Source organism: Nipponia nippon, unplaced genomic scaffold, assembly GCF_047370975.1.
Source record: "Nipponia nippon isolate SJK-2023a ecotype South Korea unplaced genomic scaffold, ASM4737097v1 scaffold_4, whole genome shotgun sequence".
NCBI lineage: Eukaryota > Metazoa > Chordata > Aves > Pelecaniformes > Threskiornithidae > Nipponia > Nipponia nippon.
Window position 1 is genome coordinate 46,992,822 of NW_028262358.1, and position 20,596 is coordinate 47,013,417.

Consider the following 20,596-nt stretch of genomic DNA (forward strand, 5'->3'; position numbering starts at 1 on the left):
AAAGAATTTTGAAAAAAGATTGAACAACTACGTAAATGCCCAATGGATGACTATGCGGTTTTGGACAGCTCAGTTCCAGAGCTAGTTTCCTTTAGGACAACAAAAATCAGAACACTTGCATTTAAACGTGATGTGTTTTGTCAGCATTACTCATGTGTGTACCCACTGGATGTCTTTGGTTATTCCAAGCTTCTTTTGCTCTCAGGAGTACTGAGTGTTCGGAGTCAAGATTCTTTCTAATATCTTAAAACTCAAAGTGACTCCAAACAGATGGCAAAGATGAATAACTGAAGTGGAGAAGTAATTTCAAGTAACCGATAAAGGACAAACCCCATGATCTTTACCATGCCTCTTGCCATTTGTTCTTCAATGAGCATTGTAGAATATATGCTTATTCTGCAGCTCTATTCTGCAAATCTTTTAACAGCAGGGAGAAACCATAAGCCCTGCATGCAGCTCTATTGGCAAACGACAGCATTAAGTCTGAATAAATTGGATTGTCCCAGTCTGTTCCAGATTTGTCTAACAATAGATGGTAGCAGTGTTCCCATCGGAGAGCTTCAGAGGTAGGAAAAACAAACTGGAAAAGCATCTTTGACAAAATTGCTGGAAGTCCATCATGTTTCTTACTGCAGACTTAACGCAGCAAGTCACATCTATGGCACTAATCAGTAAAGGAGAAACTGTCAATGTGCTCCATCTTCGGTAAAAAGCATATGAAGAGAATAGCATGCAAGATCATTTTAGCAAAGTTTAAATATAGGAACACAAGGAGAACTTATGTTGTTGAAAATATACATCTATGGTCTATACGGTGCTCTTCAGTACATGAACATACTTTCAAAAGGAGAAAGTGTGTCAGCTGTTTATGTACTTTTAAACCATGACTGTGTGTCTTAATTTCTTGGTCTCTTTCCTACAATAAATATGTAAAGCTTAAAAAAAATTTTTGCCTTACAATACTTATCATCCACACCCTTAGACTATGTATCACCATCAAAAAAGTGCCATCATAAATCTCACTACCAAGCTACACTTAGCAGAAGTTAACATGTCTGACCAAAGTCAATGGGTACGAAATAAGCCTTCAACAATATAATTAGGATTTGCCAACTCAGGTGTTAAAAAAAGCTGAAATTTCAGACTGCGGCTCATACAGTGCACTTGAGTCGTTAGTGTCTATTGCTAGTTTTAATCTTTGTTATCTAGTTCACACTTCTTCACATCATTTAGTTCCATAGTCACAAAAAAATCCTTGGAAAGTGACATGGTTAAATTTCAAACACACAATATATTGCTGGAGTAGCATACTCGGCACTGGTGACTCCAGACCTCGAGTACTATTTGGGCTCCTCACTACAAGAAGGACATCAAGGTGCTGGAGCGTATCCAGAGGAGGGCAACGAAGCTGGTGAAGGGTCTAGAGCACAAGTCTTATGAGGAGCAGCTGAGGGAAGTGGGGTTGTTTAGTCTGGAGAAGAGGAGGCTGAGGGGAGACCTTATTGCTCTCTACAACTACCTGAAAGGAGGTTGTAGTGAGGTGGGGGTCGGTCTCTTCTCCCTAGTAACGAGTGACAGGACAAGAGGAAACAGCCTCAAGCTGCGCCAGGGGAAGTTTAGGTTGGATATTAGGAAAAACTTCTTCACCAAAAGGGTAGTCAGGCACTGGAACAGGCTGCCCAGGGAAGTGGTTGAGTCTCCATCCCTGGAGGTATTTAAAAGATGGGTAGACGTGGTGCTTGGGGACATGGTTTATTGGTGGACTTGGCAGTGCTAGGTTAACGGTTGGACTGGATGATCTTAAGGGTCTTCTCCAACCTTAACAATTCTATGATTCTATGATTCATAAAGGCAGCAATTCGATCTTAGTTGATATCCATCCCCCACACCAAATAAACTGAACTAGTAACTCTCTCACTGTGATTTCCAGTCAAGAAACATTGCAAAGAATATTATTAAAATGTAATTTGAATCTCTAATGCTTTGTAGAGCCAAACATTCTCCAGACATTGCCCTCTGATTTTACTCTCAATAGGAGAAAGCAAATGGATAGAGATTGGTGGTCTTCTGTGAATCTGTTCTTCAACTGATGTATTCATTTGAAATTGTGCTCTTTGGGGATGAGAAAGGGAGAGAATTTATTCTGAAAAAATAAATTATTCAAATGAATGTTGAGTGCAACAAGAGGATAACTTTTTGAACCACAATAAATATGTGTCTGAATGTGTGCATATGAATGTTTATATTTAATTTGCATGAAATTAACTCACTAACTAACTAGATATGTATTGGGAATGAGCAGCCGTCTACTGTGTTATCAGCCCTACCTCAGTGCAAGATCTGACTCTGTTTTGAACTAATAACAACCACAGCTGCCAATGAGCACTACTTTATGCTAAGTGTTCATCATTACTTAACATGTTGAGGACAGCGTCTGACATTATTTCCAGTATATTTCAAAGTAAAAAATTACTTTTTGGATTTAAAATTTTCCAGAGCTTTTATTCACACTCTTTTCTTAGATATTTTCAGTATAATAGAAAACTACCAAAAAAAAAGAAAAAAAAAATCAAGCTACAAAACACATAATATACTTAAAGTAGAACTTGCTTCATCCTGATTTAGCTCACAATACCTCTTTTTCATTGGATTTGGCAAACAGTCCATTATTCAGAAGCTTGATCATTCAACTCCAGTCTCAACAGCCACCTTCTAATAAAACGACTAAATTTTGCATTCAAAATTTGACAACAACTGATGAAGTTTGTCTTTGAATTAGATTTGTACAATTTGAGGACTCCAGAACTCTTAGGATATAATAATGTCCAAATAATCTTAAACCCATTTAACTTATGTAGGTAGCTGCATTAACATTAGCTTTCTGTCACTGATTTTCCTTATTTTCATCAAAGCCTTGTTTGTAAGCTCCATGGTTTCATCCCACTTGTTCTTCTCTGGGCTTGTGTATGCCACCAAGTTCTCAGTATACTGCAAGACTGACTTCAAAAACCTACAAGAAATAAAACCAAAGAAGAAAAACTCATTAAAGGACATAAAAAGAAAAAAGAAATAAAGAAAAAATATCTTAATGTCTGATTTAAAGCTGCTAATGTCTCCAAATTTCCAAATCTCCTTCAGGATGATCAATACACTAAGGTTTCTTCTACTTCTGGAACAGAACCACTCCCTCACTCTCACAGTAAGAAGTGATGATTTTCAGAACTGCAATTAAACACTGCCATAGCAAGAATGTGGTGATAAAATGTGTGATAGAATTTTCCCCAAATGGCTTCCTTTCCTTTCTCCATCAAATGTTTCACAACGCCTATGGTATCCAACCAGCTGCTAACTGACACACACGGAGTAAAATTACCAACATATTAAATATAGCTTTTATGTATTAATATTTTTGAGTGTGTGATTATTTTCTATCTATGCTATGGAAGAGTCTAATAAAAATGTGACTAACTGGACCATATATTTTCAACTAAGTTATTTTAGTTCTTCAGTGAACATTGTCTGAGATATAATGATGACTATAATGGCAGAAAGAAGGATGACAATCTACTAAAAGTCATGCTATTCCTTTTTTTTTTTTCTCTACAGAATTTATGTTACAGATCAAAAAGGAATGTGTACAACTTCCTATTTTCATAAAATAAGTCTTGTATACTCACTTTAGATACTGCTGATAATCAAAAGGATTCTTCTTAGAAACCAAATGAATGTTGACTACTTCCAGAGTAATCAACACTAAGATGAGCCGCAACACTGGAGACAAAAATTTAATGCTAGAAATAAGGAAAAATATTTTAAAATAAATAAACGAAAACCAAATTAAATAGAAATCATTAATATAAAAATTCTTCAGACTTCTGCATCCATCCTAAATAGCTGTATATTGCATAGCGGGGGACGGGGAGGGAAGACTATGAAATGTCCTTCAGCAAAGAGCAGAGCAAATATCAAAACTATAAATGAAGAATATAAATTATGAAACCTCAAAAAGAGGAAAAAAGAGAAACATGTATAGTTAAGATTCCAAAGGAAACCTCACAAGCACTCATTATTCCATAGATAACAAAATGGAGTTCAACTGAATTGCAAACATGTATCATCAGTTGTCAGTTTAAGCTGTTTCTTAAATAATATGGTTAACATTTTTAGGAACATAACCCATCCAAGAATACAATATTTACAGTTTTCCCAGTTTTTAATGTAGATTCATAAATCCCTGGAAAACACTTCTGAGCAGGAACAATCTCTCTTCTATCTATAAAGATGCTGACCCAGGTATAATGATAAAAAGCAGCAGAACTAAAGTAGGTAGAGTCTTGAAATCAGTTAACCTATTGCAGTCAGATAAAACTTGAATGGCATTTATATGCTTAAATAGGAAAAGCTAGCAACTAAGAAATACAATCTAATATTGAAACAATACTTTTATTTGAAAGCTTACAATTTACAGTGAAGTAATCTAGCAATGCTAAAAATACCCATTAAATTATTCTTCAATTTGAGATTTTCTTGTTATTTCAATATTACGACATAACAGAAATCTGGGTGGACACTGAAGTCTGAAATGGTTGACGAGAACACATGAACACTGTTGACTTTAAGCTTCTAAGACAAACCACGGAAAGCTAGCAACAGCAGCATGCAGCCACTCTCATAAACCTAACCACAAAGTAAAGAAAAGCCATCAGCCAACCTGTTTAACATTCGTAGATAGTTATGCCTCTGGCGAGACCGTAGAGTCTTGTCCATCCACTGTTTGTATCTCAACTCAGTGCTGGCAATAACTTGTTCAGACACTTGATGGCACTGTGTGCTTATTTTACGGAGTACCACCAATATTTCCAGAACAGGCCTCGGAGAATAAAGTGTGCAAATACGCATATCACAAAGTTCAATCAACAACCTCCAAAACAGGAAGGAATTGTTAATTTCAATCTTTTGTTAGCTGGATTTAACATGAGATACATTTCATATCTGGTGTGCTTTGATTCATAATGTTTTAACTCAGAAAACCTGGAAACAGATTACTCTTACCTCATGACTGAAAAAAAATCAAGGATCTGTCTAGTAGGGGTAGTGATTGCGTTCTCTATCACTTTACTGAATATAAATGCGAAACTGCTGCTGATGAATATGGTTCCCATTTCAAATCAAAGAAATAAAACCACAATAAACAAAACTGCCTGGCTGAAATGATACACTGAACACATCAAATCACAGCAGGGTTGTGGTTGAAGCCTCCCACCATAGTTCAATTCACAATGAATTAACAACCACCATAATAAAACTCACTCAAACAAATGGTATTAATTAGTACTCCAATTAGTGTGTGGTCTTTCTTCTGGGCAGAACAAGAAGGAGACTTAACATTTCGTAAAATACAGGTGGTGAGGCCACTGTTTTAATCACCACCACACCAGATGATGCTTTGTTAAAGCACCCAAATATCTTTCTGCTGCCACATTCTAATCTGCTAACCTAGTATGTCACACATCACTTTAAACACTGTGTTGTCATAGAAATGTTTCTTAATCTCCCTTATGCTCAAATTATCTGAGACAGCAAAACATTAATGACTAAAAGTGATAAAGGCAGAAAACTCTAAAAATGGTTTAATGCTTTAGTAATTAGGCTTCTTTTTCGTAAAAGAGAAAAGTGTAGATTGATAGGTAGGAAACAGAAGGCAGACATGCTATGTAAGTAAAGCAACAGGTAAAACCCTCTTTGCACTATCCTGCCCATGCCTAATGGGTTTGATTAGGAGAGTTTTGTTCCAACATATTTATTCAGTCATGGGACTCTTAAGACTGCTATAAGAGTGCTAATTAAAAGTCAAATTGTTTTATCATTATTCCAAGTCAGATATAATTGGAACTAACATACCTCCAAGTCTGACAACAAGTATAACAAGATATCTTCTATTTTGGAATCTTGACACCAAAGCATGTAAGAATAGAATTATGTAGTGGCATATTACTATTTTAAATGCCATGCACAGCTGTGACACCAAGCACATTGAAATAAATTTCTGATGCAGTTTTAGCACACAAAACAGATTAAAACCAACTTAATCTAGTTAGTACATAAATATTTAAAACATTTTGCTTCCTCAGTCTGAAAGAATAATGGTTATTTTTTTCATGCTAGTTTCCAAGTAAAATCTCTACTGTAATAATGTCCCAAATCTACAATGTCTCATCTTCATTTAAATATGATATTCAGCTGCATTCTTAAGATTTTTAGATTAAATCAGCAGCAACATTAGAAAAGTGCGTGCAACATTTCAAGCATCTTTCTAAAACCAGGGAAATGAGTAACTTAGGTTTGAGAGTTCTTGTGTTGGGCTGCATGTAGAAGCTGACAGCTGGAACCGGCGGACATTGAACTCACCTCTCTGTTAGGACACTATTGATTGCATCATCTGAACTACGGCAATTCTGGGGCATATATTGCTGCAACTGAGATATAATTTGAGATATCACCAATATTAAAGTACTAGCTTCAGCATGTCCTTCCAACCTTAAAAACAAAAGGAAAAAAATTAAGATTTGAGATGATAAAACTGTGTAGTGCTTATTATTTCTCAAATGGCGTAGATTAAGATGCAGATTTTCCGGATAGCAGCATATTCAATGTCCACTCTCAACTCCCTGGTATTATGGTTCTTTTCCCTCCACCTTATAAGCATGATTTTCTTTCTCCAACTAAAACCAACCTCTTCTGAGTCTCAGCAGTCTTCTGAACCCCTCTTAATCCTCTCTTCATTCATCAAAATCCTGCAGCATATTGAGGATGTGCCAGATGCATTGAATTTTCACCTCTCAGCTCTAAACAAGTACAATTTCCTCCAGTGATACTATTAATGATTTCCTCCTTTTCAAATAACAAGAGATTGTTACATTCTTTTTCTAAGTAATACCTCATGTAAAGTCTTCCACTGATTTATTACCAAGTCCTTTTCAGAAAAAGCAATTATTTTCCGTTTTACATCTGGTGAGCCATCTTTTTGTTTTTACTGTGATGGATTAAAGCTCTAGTTTAACTCTTAACATCCCCTTCAGCATCCCTTCAGAAATAGAATATGGAGTCACTAACACCTTTCTGTGTTTCAGATGTCTTCTCATTCCCTTCAAGTCAGCACACTGTTGATAGTTTTTATATCATCTGTACTGATGTGTATAGCACAAATGAAGCTAAAAAGAACAAAGGGATCTTCTCACAACCCCTCTGGTGTCTATCATCTTCCTAGTAAAGTATTTGACAAGACATTTCACCATCTCAAATCCCATTCTTCATAACTATTTTGAGAACTATCTTTTTTTAAAAGCATATACATACCCTTTAATCGTTTGAATGTGTTCTTCAGGCACTGTTGGCAATTCAGGCCATAAGTGAACGCTCTTCATGCATTCCAGCACCTTAAAAATGTATCACGAAAAAGGTTATGTAAAGTGTAGCCTTTGACAGACAGGACAACATATTTCACTTCTCTTAGTGGCTATTTTAGAAAAATCTGCAACAGGTAGTAAGTTACTTGTTCAGTAGCTATAATTGTGTAAGCCGACATCAACTGTTAGGGTTCATGTTAAGGCAAAAAGTCTTGATGTACACTTTCATGCTAAAACATCATCTGAATAAACTAATTTACTATTCTTTCTTCCATTTTTTAATATAAATTCTGTTGGAAATTAGAAGTACTAAGTATGTCTACTGCAATCTCAAATCAGTAGAGGAACATCTTCAAGCAGTTCAGTAATTCATAAACTGATCAGCAGAGAACTTCCACGACACTTGAAAGCAGATTTTGCTACAATGACAGAATCTTCATCAGCTGGCTTTCATACAATAAAACCCTTAGTTATAGCCCAATCCAAGATTCCTAGATACTTGACTAAACAGAGTGTTCCTGACATAAGAAAGCACAAGGAGATTAAGAAAACTACAGAACAGCAAACATTCGGGTAAGAATAAAGCTATTCAGTGATCTAGAACACAAACACAGCACCAACTGCATCAACAGGAGTGTGCTTAATTATATCTCATTTTAGCAATTGTAAATTCCAAAAGATAAAACTAAAAAGCTTATTAAAAATATATATAAGATTTTAACTTTTTGGGACAATCAAAGCATGAAGACAACAATTAGATCAATTTTAAAGATTCACAATTTTAAGGATGGAAATGCTTTCACAGTTGGAAGTACCTACCTGTTTCTTGAGTCGGGAAATTGGATGAAATCGAGAGCGGTAGCAACTTGCACAGTTCATCAGTGGTTTTATGACCATGTGTTCCTGATTTACAAAATCATAGACAATACATAACAGTTTCTTTAAACTGTCCTAATCATATGCAGACCTAGACTTACACTTAATTTTATGCAAGCCACCTATAGTACTGAAGTCAATACAGACTTCCAAATGTCTGAGGGCTGAAAGCAGTAAGCAGCACAGTGAGCATTTAAGGCTTAATTTCTTTGACACATTTTAACTATGAAATCTGACAGCAGCTGACAGAAAAGCAACCAAGTACTCTCTGAATGCGGCAGCATGCAATATATCTTTATCTCACAGGTTGCTGTATGATGTTGAAAGAAGTAATCCCAAACATTAACAGGACATTGCAGGGAGCAAATATAATAATTGCTAATGTTGAGAAACATGTATTGCTAGACAAAAAGTGTTCACAAATTCACAGTCTAGAGTGTGGATACAAATCACACCTCCATTAGCGAGCCACCATTATTTATAATGTCTCAGAGAAAGAAAATCTCAAATATTACATATCTCAGTGGCTGAGCTGCAGCTGTTCTACATACCTTTTGGATAATTCAGCAGATAAACAGTCCAGGTATCAATACAGTTAGACAAATAAAATTAAGTGGAATCACTATAATTTATGGATCAACCATGTGACTAAATAGTGGTTAAGCAAACAAACTAAGGTACAGTAAGAAAGGGTAATCCTTTGGAAAACTTTCTGTACTTATTCACTACAAAACCAGAAAAAACATACTTTCACAATTTTTTACTTGGAGGAATAGTTCATTTCCACAAAAAGCTGCTGTCTAGAAGAGTCAGTCATAAGACTCTCTAAAATCAGATTTGGCATCCAAAACAACTGAAAAAATCTTTTGAGAGCGTAATATTGATCCCCACCTTAAAAGCAAACAAGTCCTCATCTGAGAATCTGCAGAGAAGAGTAATTGCAAATGCAACTATCTGATTAGCCACTTCTCTGGGAAATGCTTCTAGATTGATCTCTCCATGGCTTAAACGATCTCTTATACGTGGACCCTCCTGGTGGTTCAAGAAATCCCAAAGAAATTCCTGTGGAAACACACACCAAGTGTACAGAATTCTATTCTATGTGTACTCACATAGAATAGAATATATTCAGTGTATAGAATACCTCTGACCATGTCTATAGGAAAGGGGCATTTAGATGGTCAGAAAAAACAATGCAAACTACGCTCGTAGCAAAAAAAAAAAGGGGGGGGGGGCAACTTGTCCATCTTGGTAGCTCCTGAGGAAATTCAAAACTAACACACATGTTATTTTGTGAGAGGTAACAACAGATATCCTTCAGCTTTGTGTCCCAAGTCCTCCACAGCCCCACTGCCTCTAACAACAGGACAACAAACTCACGTGTCCCCTACAGTCTCAAAAGGCCTCTCATTTCAACACCCCTAGTTTTCATGTTCACTATCTGTTTGGGTGGCAAGATGCAGGATGTGCTCTGATAGGTTTGCAACTCTGTTTTTGTAACATCTGCACAGGTAGCCTAAGATGTGTCCCAGAAGCAATTAGAAATAAGTTTTAATTTTCCCTATATGAGGCATCAGTTTTTCCTCTGCTCCATTCAGCTGATCTTCAGAAGTCTAAAAAGAAATATCTCCGAGACTTCTATATTTCAGAAAGATAGTCTTATATCCTAACCCAATACAGCTTGTCAGGTACTACTTTGTATCCTTCACAATGAAAAAGGGTAACAAGCTTGTGGTTCTAAGCTGCTGGAGATAAGCTATGTAAAATAAATGAGTACCAGGCATGATCATAAATATATTACTAAATTTAAAAACAAACAAACCAAAACAACAACAAGGAAAAAAAAAAGAAGAAAAAAACAACAACAAAAAAACTTCCAAAACACTTGCCATGGCAGGTTCCTCAAGAACTGCAGGAAGCTGGTTGACTTCTTCGTTATCCAAATACTTTGCTAGCATCTAGAAAAAAGTAATTTGAATAGAAACCTATTATTGAAAGCCAAACAATCAAAGAAAAAACACCAACTAAACTAATTAGTTTCCCTAATTTTAAGCAATTACTTCCACCACTCAAGAATCAAGGTGTCTAATTATTCCTGACAGACAATTTGAGATAATTCAATAGAGTTGTAAAATTGAGGATTTCTGCTTGCAATGTTTATTTGCATTTATTTTGAATAACTGATCTCAGAAAAATGACAGAATGTTTGTTTCTGTGAGATGAAGAATTTCAAGATAAAAATATTTAGAAGAAATTAAAGTCTGTTCATTAAATTTTGTATTAATTTTGATATTTTCTGGGGGATTCCAAATTTAAAATGTTTACTGCCTATCATCTTCTATTTGGAAAAAATTTAGAAATAACGTCTTATCCAACACAAGAACATGCTTTCTCGTTTCTAATAATGGGAAACATGCATGTGCTTAAATTCTGACATTGATATATATGTAAAAAAAAAAAAAAAATTACAAGTACCTCATCGAAAGTGGTGTAGAAAGCAGAAGGCTAGAACAAAAGACAATTAATATTATTTGATTTTCAAACAAAACCAATTAACTAGCCATGTATACCAAACTTATATTTATTCATTTGCATGTGATACCAGAGGTGCATGCATAGCAAAAACAAACCCCTTACAAATGAAAGAAGGGACTGTTGGATTTTGTGCCCAATTTTTTAAAATAAATAGAACACAATCTACTTTCCACCCTAAACTACTGTTTCTGAACACTAACCTTCAAGTACTTTTTCAGACCTCTTTTACTGGCAGATGTCTTTAGAAAAAAAATAGAAGGCATTCATGAAACTCTACTGGAAACTTGTAAATAATATTCCATGATTGAAAAATTTTGGGGGGAAATCTGTAAATGCTTAGACACTATACTTCTAGAATAATTATTTTGCAAACATTGTTAGCACTAAATCATAACTGACTTTAGACAGAAATTTTACCTCAGCTGTTAGCAATCGATTTGGACATTTATTCATTGTAGTGAAGAGCAATCTAAGTCCAGCTTCCAGCTGAGGAAGTAAGAGAATCACACAGTCAGCATACCTGAAAAAAATAACAGAGATACCCAAAGGAGTTTTCCCCCCTTATAAACATAATCCAAATGGAAACTAGAGCCACCTCAGAATTACACACTCACACTAAACAACCCAGCCCCAAATTCCTTTACAATACACTTTGTAAATAAATGAATGACTACCTGTGCCCAACAAAAGCTGATTACTGAATTCAAACCAGCTCAGCAATGAGAATAACATACAAAAAGGTGGAGCACAGGAGAGGAAAACAAAGTACTTCTTTTTTTTTTTTTAAACTCAACATGTTAGTATCTGAAGATTTGTCTCCACTTGCTTTGTAAAGCTCTCCTTTTTGGCTACATTTGTAACAGTTCTTTTTAGGTTTCAAAATACAGTTTATAATCCTAGTTGGCACAAAATAAAGTAGTAAGTCAACAAACTTTCTGAGAGACCACCATAACAATGCATAACTATATGTTGTTAAGCAACAGATTTAGCAAAAAGCTTTGGCATCTACAAATGCTGCTATTATTCCACAAATATAGAATATATTCTTTTCATATTCTATTAAAAATAATAATTAAAAAAATAAATCTACTGTTACCTGCTTTGCTTGAAAGCTGTTAAAGCAGCTATCCAAAATGGTAACATAGTTTTTAATACAAAACTGGACAGTTTTACTAGCTCTTCAGCTATGGAAAGTGTTTCATGATTAAGATCTGCAAGTTAGAAAAATAACATTGATAAACCACATACAGTCTACAGTTTACGAATTCATTCTTAATATTTCACTGAAAATATAAGATTATTTCTGCATTTGTAAAGGGACACTTAAAAGTTATTCAATTTATTTTAACTATGCAAGTACAATGGTATTTAAGATCAGAAATTGAGTTTGTAAGATTGCATTTTTAATGATAATATAAAATTACAGAGTAAAAACAATTAAAAAGTCATGGGTACTTTTTACTGAGACTAAAAGACTACACAGCAACTGGACCTAGCTTCTGTTGAGTTGTTCTCCATCTACTTCAAATACTTAAAAAAGTGGAATATATAATAATAATTTTAATTCAGTAAGAATCAGTATGGTAGTATGAACATTTGAACATGAGCACATTGTTCCTACTTTATCAATTGTCTGTGATGACATTTAGCATAATAAATTAACACTTCATTACTCAATGATACCACATAATGAAACTCACAGTTACGAATTCACATTAGAAGTATCTTATCCAAGAGAAAGCTTAAAACGGCAAATGCAACCTGATTGCAGTAGGTGTTTTTTCAAAGCAAATCAACAGCTATAGGATTTATACTACATGATGACTGGAAAGTTATCAGCTTGATTTGGTTCCCAAAAGCCCTGTCTCAGCTCCATGAACAGATGTTCCACTGGCAAACTGATTACGTAGCACAATCTGACTGTGACCACCATCGACACCAAGACTGCCCATATGCGGTTGTTGCTTTAAAAATAGTAGGAATAAATCAAATAAGGTCTGTAGCCAGGGAGATGAGAAGATTTTAATCTGACACTTCAGGTCCTTCCCTGAGAAAAGCATCAGTGTACTGAAGATGTGTCACCATCCTTTACACTGTTTCAGCACTACCTTTCCCGAAAGATGCAGGGCACTCCTGCTGGGACCCTTGCAGCTGGAACACACTGATTCTGGATGGAATTAGATTTTGTAAAGGCAAACTAGATGACTGTTACATGAAATGAACTCTATCACCAAAAAACTGGAACATACAGTTGAAGTCTTTTAGAAGCAGTAATGTTACACATTTCAATGTGTTATAATTATTTTAGAATGCAGTATTTTTTGATTCAGTAGTCAGTGGAACTTCCTACATATTAAAAAGTTGTCCTATAAGCATGACTGATTCATCTAATGACAGTGTATACAGGCATCTTAGTTAAGATTCAATCTTAGAACTGTAGAAAATGCATTATTTTCAACTGCACTTTTGGACAATGAAACAATAACAAATACAGCATAATGAAAACTTGCTAATGGTTAAATACTTGCCTGGAAATACATCAAGCTCCTCTAAGTTAACAAAGATCATGTAAGGTCGATGTACTAAAATGCGTTTAGTTTGCAGAAGATATGCCTGTAACAACTGGCCCAATCCTGCAGTTAAAAAAAGCAGCATAGCACAATATCTAGGGAGAATACCATAAAATATTAGAAAAGCTTATACAACTGAATCTTTTGCAAAGAATCAACATTTGTGGGGTGGGGACAAAGGGTTTTTTTGCTCTTTCAAAGAACATCCAAAACCTACGCTCCCCATCTCTTCTGAGTACGGACACTTAATAATTAATTGCATTCACAAGCATGAAAAAACAATGTAGAATTAGGAAAAAAGCATCACGGTATTCTACATTAGCTGCTGTTGCTCCTCCTCCTACTCCATTCCTCTGCCTTTTGTCACAAGTTATTCCTGACTGCCCTAACAGACAAGGAACCCAGTTTCAAAAAAAGACCTTAAGCTTTCTTGCTTTTCCTGCTAGGAAAAAAGCACTGGTCCTAAAACTGACCAGCTTTATAATGGCTGAAGTATTCTATGGAAACCCGTTTCCAAAAGAAGTGGCAGCAGCAAGGGAAAACTGTCAGGATACTGCCAGAGGCCTTTGGACATTCTTAAGTTTTTTAAAATTTTTTTTCAATAAGAGCAGTAAGTTTTACTAATGGCTTTTCAAGCATTCTCAGATCCAACTGGTAAGAAAAATGAGATTCTTTTTGGTAACTTACTTTGCAGGAATTTCTTGTGGGGATGCAAACCCATGCCACAAAACGTTACGAAGATTCAGACCATATGGAGATCCAATGAATACCCTCAGTACATTCATCTAATTAATAAAGAAAGTGATTACTGCATTAAGAAATCTATTATTTATTACCTTGTATCTTTCCCTGACAGAAAATTTCAGTAGTTATTGAGAAACTACAATGTCTACTGTCAAGATGACTGGCCACAGCTTGTCACAGTAACAGCAACTCACTATTTGCAATTCCCAGTATTCTCTGAAAGGAAATCTTTCAGCTTACTTGTACGTGCTATAGAATATAATACAGGAAGAACAAAATTAGTTATTAGACATTCCAAACAGTTATGACAGGCAAACAAATAAGATCAAGTTTAGCTCTTACTTCTCGTAGTATAAATCCACAATATTTTAATACAAATTAACATGAAATACAGAATTTGCATTCAAAGCTGTATTCCCAGATGACTACCAAGCAAAAAGGGAAACTTTGGTTTTTATTTTTTAACTGTAAGAATTGAACTATTCCACACATGCCATCAAAATTCAGGAAATTATCCTTATACTATATACACTACTAGTCTGGCTAACAATACAAGCTTCTACAGTTCACATCCAATATTTTGTCCTAACAAAGAATTTGCATTTGTAAAACCGTATGAGAAAGACCACCTACTCTGTTTACACAAGAATGTAAATGTCATTAGAATTTTCTTTTTATTATTTTTTTGCACATGGGGATGAACAAATTAAGTTTCCTCTATTTTGAAAAATTCTAGTGTGGTAAATGTTATAAAGCATCTTACTACAGTGGTGGTGAAGGGGAACACAGCTTATCAGAAACAGCCCAGGCAGGACGTGTATTTTCAAGTAGAGCAACTCAGAAAGAGGCAGACAGCTCTGCAGCTTGCTCACCCCCTTGACAGGTACGTGAAATTTCACATATATTGGTTTTTCATGTAGAAAAGCAAATAAGAACTTACGAGCTTGCCTCAAAAAATATTTCGATTTACAATATTCACTATTTTTTCCATATATACCCCAGACTGTAACATGTGTAAAATGAAAATTTTTCCAATACATTACAGAATTTGCAAACTCTTCTTCAGTGCAAGCAAAGGCTGTGCTTGGAAACCTGCCATTTGGCAAGAAGAAAACCAGCTCAGTGTTTATTACTTATTTCAAAACTATGCACTTACTACAGCTTGTCCAAAGACAACTGCAAGCTGCTCAGAAGCAAGCAAGTCTCTTAGAAGGAAAGGGCAATCTTTACCAATCAGTAAATACACCTATGAAAGAAAAAAAAAAGAAAACAGATAACACCAGTAATTCAGTATACTTCTTTGTATTTCAAACATACAACTTGACTATTTCACCCAGTAACCATTTTCATTATTGTAAACACACTAATCAAACAAAACCTCCCAAATCCTTAAAAAGGCTTTAAATTCTGTAATTTCATGACAAATTAAAATTTAAGGAAGATATCAGGAAAGAGTGCATATGCTACTTAACGTTCCCATAGTTAGGCTTTTCACAGTGTTTGTACACATACTGCTCTTCTCTTCCAAAAAAAAAAAAAAAAGTAAAGCACAACAGCAACACATAATTAAAGGAATAAACTCTACCCAGGACAGCATACTTCATTCTTACCCTAGAAATCCATAGAATCTGTCATTGTTAAAGGAAGGAGACTTGTGGTTTGTCTTCTGATTCTGGCTGTTACTTAAACTAGATTTCATCCTAGTTGGGCAATCTTAGCATCTCTAGTCTCAACTGCTGTGAAGCCTTCCATTCTATGTATTCTCCCTGACAGTTTTTCCAATCTTTGGTAATTTTTCATTACTTTAAAATTTACCACCCCTCATACTTGGGCAAATTGGTTTGTCTAGGTGTGTTCTTCGTGTCCATTGTTCTTTCTCTGGCATTTCCTTCTCCAGAGCTCCTCGCAGAGATTTAACAACCAGCTATTTTAGCTTATCTGTGGGCAATATACCCCAGCAGCAAAGCCTCTTAGAACAGCTGCTGCTCCCTTTTCCCTAACCTGCATGCCCATAAGTAGTGGTGGCATCTGTTTGTGTGGTCATGCAGTGAAGCAGATCAAGGAACTGATCCAGCTGAAAAACAAAAATGGGGGTAGGGAAAAAAGGTAGGAAGGTACCTGGACCTGTTCATCAATCTAGCTTGCTACTAGGCCTTCAAATATTTGCACTCACATAATGTATAGAATACCAGCAAACAAGGCAGATGGCTGCGAAGATTGATTAAACAAACTTAAGCAGTGCTACCACCAAATGTTGAACCATAGCCTAATTCATGTTCCATCAAAAAGGATTCACAATACAAGTTTCTTAACACCAGTCAGAATTCCTAAGCTGTATCACGTATGCACTCCTTGCCTCATGCTGGTCACGGAACTCCTGCAGTATTACTCTTTAAACTTAATAAGAGTGCATACCTTTATTACAGGGTAAAGGAAAGAGGGAATGTGTTAACAAGACAAACGTTCAGGACTACAAGATGGATCCCAGATCTATCCAGCTGATCAGTTAGGTCTAAAATTTAAGTTGTTAGCCGACTTCTAGATGTCTTTGTAGCACAAGACTCACATCGAAGCATTTAAACAGATGTACACTCTGCAAACAGAGCTCTGAGGAAAGAAGTTATTTAGCAGCCCATTTCCAGCTGCATGCTCCTGCCTCTCCTCACAGAAGTTACCACATCATCAGATCTTCTGTGGAATGTATGCTGCTCCCTGTTTCAGTTAAATAAATCAGAGCAACAAAGCCCTACCTTATGTATACTGATTGAGCAAACTTTTTAAATGAAATTGCTTAGTAACAGCACTCACACAAGCAACTCTACTAGCACAGGTGAATGAGCCCCAGAAGATGTTTCCATTAGCACAACCGGATCCAGAAAAGAACATCTCTCCAACTCAAAATGTAGCTGGGCTATTTGTGTACTACTACACTACAGGGTAAACTCACTTTTTCAGCATGCAATTAAATCCAAGAGCTCATTCCCATATTAGAAAATCAAATCTGCAATAGACTCCTCATGCTGGCACTTACATCACCCAAGGCTCGTTCCAAGCATGATGTTAGTTTCATTAAGCCAAGAGCAACTTCTGTAGTTTGTGTATGTTGTAGAACATCAAATACTTCAAGAAATAACTGTATGATGGGGGAGAGGAAGAATGTTGTGTTAAATATTTGGAAAAAAAAAAAAACTGTCAAAAGCACATAGAAACCTAAATATTCCTTCGTGGCAGTCACTATACAAATGTAGAAAGAGAATGATGCCAAGGAGATAAAACTGTAGATGCCTGGAAAGAAATTGCCCTAGGGCACCTCTTGTATTTTCAGTTACAATGTATCTAGTGCCTTACGTCTATAAAAATTATCAACAATAACTTTACACAGTAAAACTTGATATTAAGCACAGATTATTAGAAAAACAAAATCCTACCATCTTAGGTTAGAACAGGTCCAAAGCACCCCATGTTCTCTCTGTGATAACTTACACAAAATCTAATTACAAAGTCAGGAAAATTAGAAGCAACTACTTATCAGAGAAGGACAATTAGTTACAAATTCTAAGCATTTTGGTTCATTGATCTCTCTGGTGCGTTCTTACATTCTGCTTCCACAAAGGGTTCATGTGCCAAAATACAAACTGTCAACAGACACTTCCATACCTCTGTGTAGTTTGTCCAGTGGAACCATAATGCATACTGAATTACAAATTGGTCCTTGGTCAGAGATTTGAAGTGCAAATTAACAGATTCACATACAGGTCCTAATGATCTTATGCTTTTGATATAATCCACACTTTGATCTTAAATTGAAAAACAGAAGATGATTAGAGCACCAAACTTCCCAAAGGTCCAACATTTTAAAATTCACAAGGATTAAAACCTGCTCCAGCTTGTGTACGTATTTAGCACAGAGAATTTTATCCAGACTATTTTAGCATGACTAATACACTACAGTTTACTGTCCAAAAGACCACACAGATAAGATATAGAAAAGTAAAAGTGCAGTGTAAAACCAGGTAAGATCGAGTACCTTCTCCAAAGTAAAAAAAAAAAAAAACAAAACAAAAAAAACCCCACAACTTATTGCAAGAAAATATGGAAGTCAAGAGGATTATTATGTTCTGGTTTTGTTTAAATGGGAAGAACCCACTAGACTACATAAATTCCACGTAACTAAGCTGGAAGCTAGTGCAGGCTCAGAGGGGTCAGTCAAGTTGTACCACTTACACCCTTTAAAGAACACAGATGGACGTGGTGCCTTACAGAGTGGTATCACTGCTCCTCTTTGGTGGGACACTTATATAGGAAAATAAATCCTTGTGATTTACTGAAAGATATTGCTTGAGTCAGAAACATGTACCGTTTTCACCATCTCTGGAAATTATTAACAGAGCTTGCATGATGTAATTTGGCAAATTAAAATTCAATGAGTTCATCAGGGCATAAATACTTTCTTTTCGTTAAAAAACAATTATAAACTGTTCTATACACAGAAGGGAAACCAAACAGTACTTCTGTACAAGCTAAAATTGGGGAAACAAAAACAGAAGCAACAGTAGGAATACTGATGGCCCCAGAGTGTTTTAAATTTGCTGCAAAAGGAATATAAAGAACACAGAAGAAAGCAATTATGAGGCAGGAGAGAAGCAGAACAGGCACATGAAGTTGGGAACCAAGATGAATGAGGAAGCAAAGGAGCAGCTACTTATGTAGCACAGATTACATGAATCTTAGGAGCCAGGAATAACCACATACCAAATGTGGATGAAAAATTTAAAGCTCCTTGTAGATATGAACTGTAAGTACTTTAATCTGCAGCAAAGCTAATGCTGTCATGTAATAAAATGTTATAACTAAGCTAGGATTGCTATGAACTGTACTGAGATTCTGCATCAGTCTTAAATGTATCACCACTACAGCAGGTAAACACCAACCTGATTCAAGGTAACACACATGCTCTGTAACAGCTTGCCAGCATACTTCACCATTTTCAGACAAAATGTTATTAATATCATAGGTGTCTTTTTTCTCAAATCCAAGTTTGCAAATCACATAGTGCACAGGTGGAGAAAGACAAGTAGTGACTGAGTCTGATGCCATCTAGAACACAAAAAAAAAAAGAGTCCTTGCATTAAGGAAGTACATGAGAACAAAGAAAATTATTATTAAAGCATACCCATAAGCACAGATATACAGATAATAATACAGCATCTGTAAACAAGTGGTTAAGTTTTGCAATGCAACTTTCATCTATGCATGTGATTAAAGGAACTCTTTGAGCAGAACCACCTTGTGGAAAACTGAGGGGAAAGAGGAGGGAAAGAATTGCTCTATTTGCATAATGCCAGGATGGTATATTTCTGAATGGCTTTATCTACTAAACCGATGCCAAGACAGACTGAAGCAAAAGATCTCAGTTTATATATATGTTCTGCCTAATCTGTGAGCTTGCAGGGAAACTGATGCTACTTCAAGTAAAACCAAGAGCTTTAGTCCTTATGACCAGCAAAATCATTGGTAGGGGGAACACGTGAATTCTGCATGAACTGGTAGTAACGGCAGAACAATCTACGCATAGATGTTATTTGCATATTAGTCTAAACAGAAAGATGGACTGATTCAGAAGCACACATTTAAATTAAAGAATTTGCAAAGATAAAACTGCTCACGCTAACGAGGAGGAATATGTTTCTGATTTAGTAAAAAAAGTCAGCTTCATCAATAATCAAACAGAAAAGACAGACAAGAATTGTTTGAAAATGAAGGATCACAACAAATACAAGACAATTCCATTAGATTAAAAAAAAAAACACCTCTTCAATTAGGTGGTGGAACTGACCCTCACAGTACATAATTTCTGAATTCATGGCTTCAAAGAGAGACTACATAGTTATACGGGTAACAGCACAGAGCAAGTATGACAGTTTCTATAATGAACAGGTATGAGGTGCCATCAGGAGTATCCTATCTGCTATTAAAAAAATAATCTAAAATGTTCATGAAACACATAACTCAGCCCTTCACCTTATTCTGAGGCACCCCACGTTTCACTGTCAGAGACAGGAGGCCAGAGCAAAGCTTGAACTACGGCAGCCACCCTTTATTGTCCAAAACAGCGCAGACAAGGAGCAGGTAGCTGACTTTTTCAGGGAGACTGCGTGACCAAGTCCCGGGCTTCCGCTGGTGACAGCGCCCGCCCCGCCGCCCTCCGGCCGCAGCACCAGCACCTCCCCAGGGCCAGCGGGGGCGACGGCGGCAGTAACCCCCGGCCCAAAGCCCGCGATCCTCCCCGCCTCTCGCTCACGGAAGCCGCCGCCCCACCCCGCCATGGCGCCCTGCTGCCGTTACCTCCGTTACTGCTGGCCCCGCCCGCTCCTGCGTCACGACGCTGTGCTAGCGCGCGGCGTCACGCCTGGCTCGCGCGGGAAGAGCCCTGTCCTGGCACCGGGCGGCTCCACGCCGCAGAGC

General features: G+C 36.4%; 1 protein-coding gene across 2 annotated transcripts; it reads right to left on the minus strand.

Annotated features, from left to right (window-relative positions):
• Positions 1-2,504: 2,504 nt before the first annotated feature.
• Positions 2,505-20,591, minus strand: ERMARD (ER membrane associated RNA degradation). 2 transcript variants are annotated; one of them, XM_087777122.1, is made up of 18 exons: positions 20,477-20,591; positions 19,063-19,228; positions 17,789-17,928; positions 17,163-17,264; positions 15,288-15,377; positions 14,075-14,172; positions 13,346-13,482; positions 11,914-12,028; positions 11,235-11,337; positions 10,758-10,787; positions 10,172-10,240; positions 9,174-9,344; positions 8,226-8,309; positions 7,357-7,436; positions 6,409-6,537; positions 4,712-4,921; positions 3,678-3,791; positions 2,505-3,010 (listed from the first exon to the last, which is right to left on the minus strand). In XM_087777122.1, the coding sequence occupies exons 2-18, from the start codon at positions 19,226-19,228 to the stop codon at positions 2,851-2,853; spliced, it is 1,998 nt and encodes a 665-aa protein (XP_087633248.1). In that variant the 5' UTR covers positions 20,477-20,591; the 3' UTR covers positions 2,505-2,850. The 2 variants fall into 2 exon arrangements, with proteins under 2 accessions (XP_087633248.1, XP_087633247.1); XM_087777121.1 differs by lacking the exon at positions 20,477-20,591 and adding an exon at positions 20,153-20,457.
• Positions 20,592-20,596: the final 5 nt, after the last annotated feature.

What these genes read in the sequence shown, in the direction of transcription:
- ERMARD (XM_087777122.1), bottom strand. Translation starts at nt 19,228, where the DNA reads ATGGCATCAGACTCAGTCACTACTTGTCTTTCTCCACCTGTGCACTAT. An exon ending in ACTGGACAAACTACACAGAG is followed by an intron (nt 17,265 to 17,788) that starts GTATGGAAGTGT and finishes CCCATCATACAG; the next exon opens with TTATTTCTTGAAGTATTTGA. An exon ending in TGGAACGAGCCTTGGGTGAT is followed by an intron (nt 15,378 to 17,162) that starts GTAAGTGCCAGC and finishes TTTCTTTCATAG; the next exon opens with GTGTATTTACTGATTGGTAA.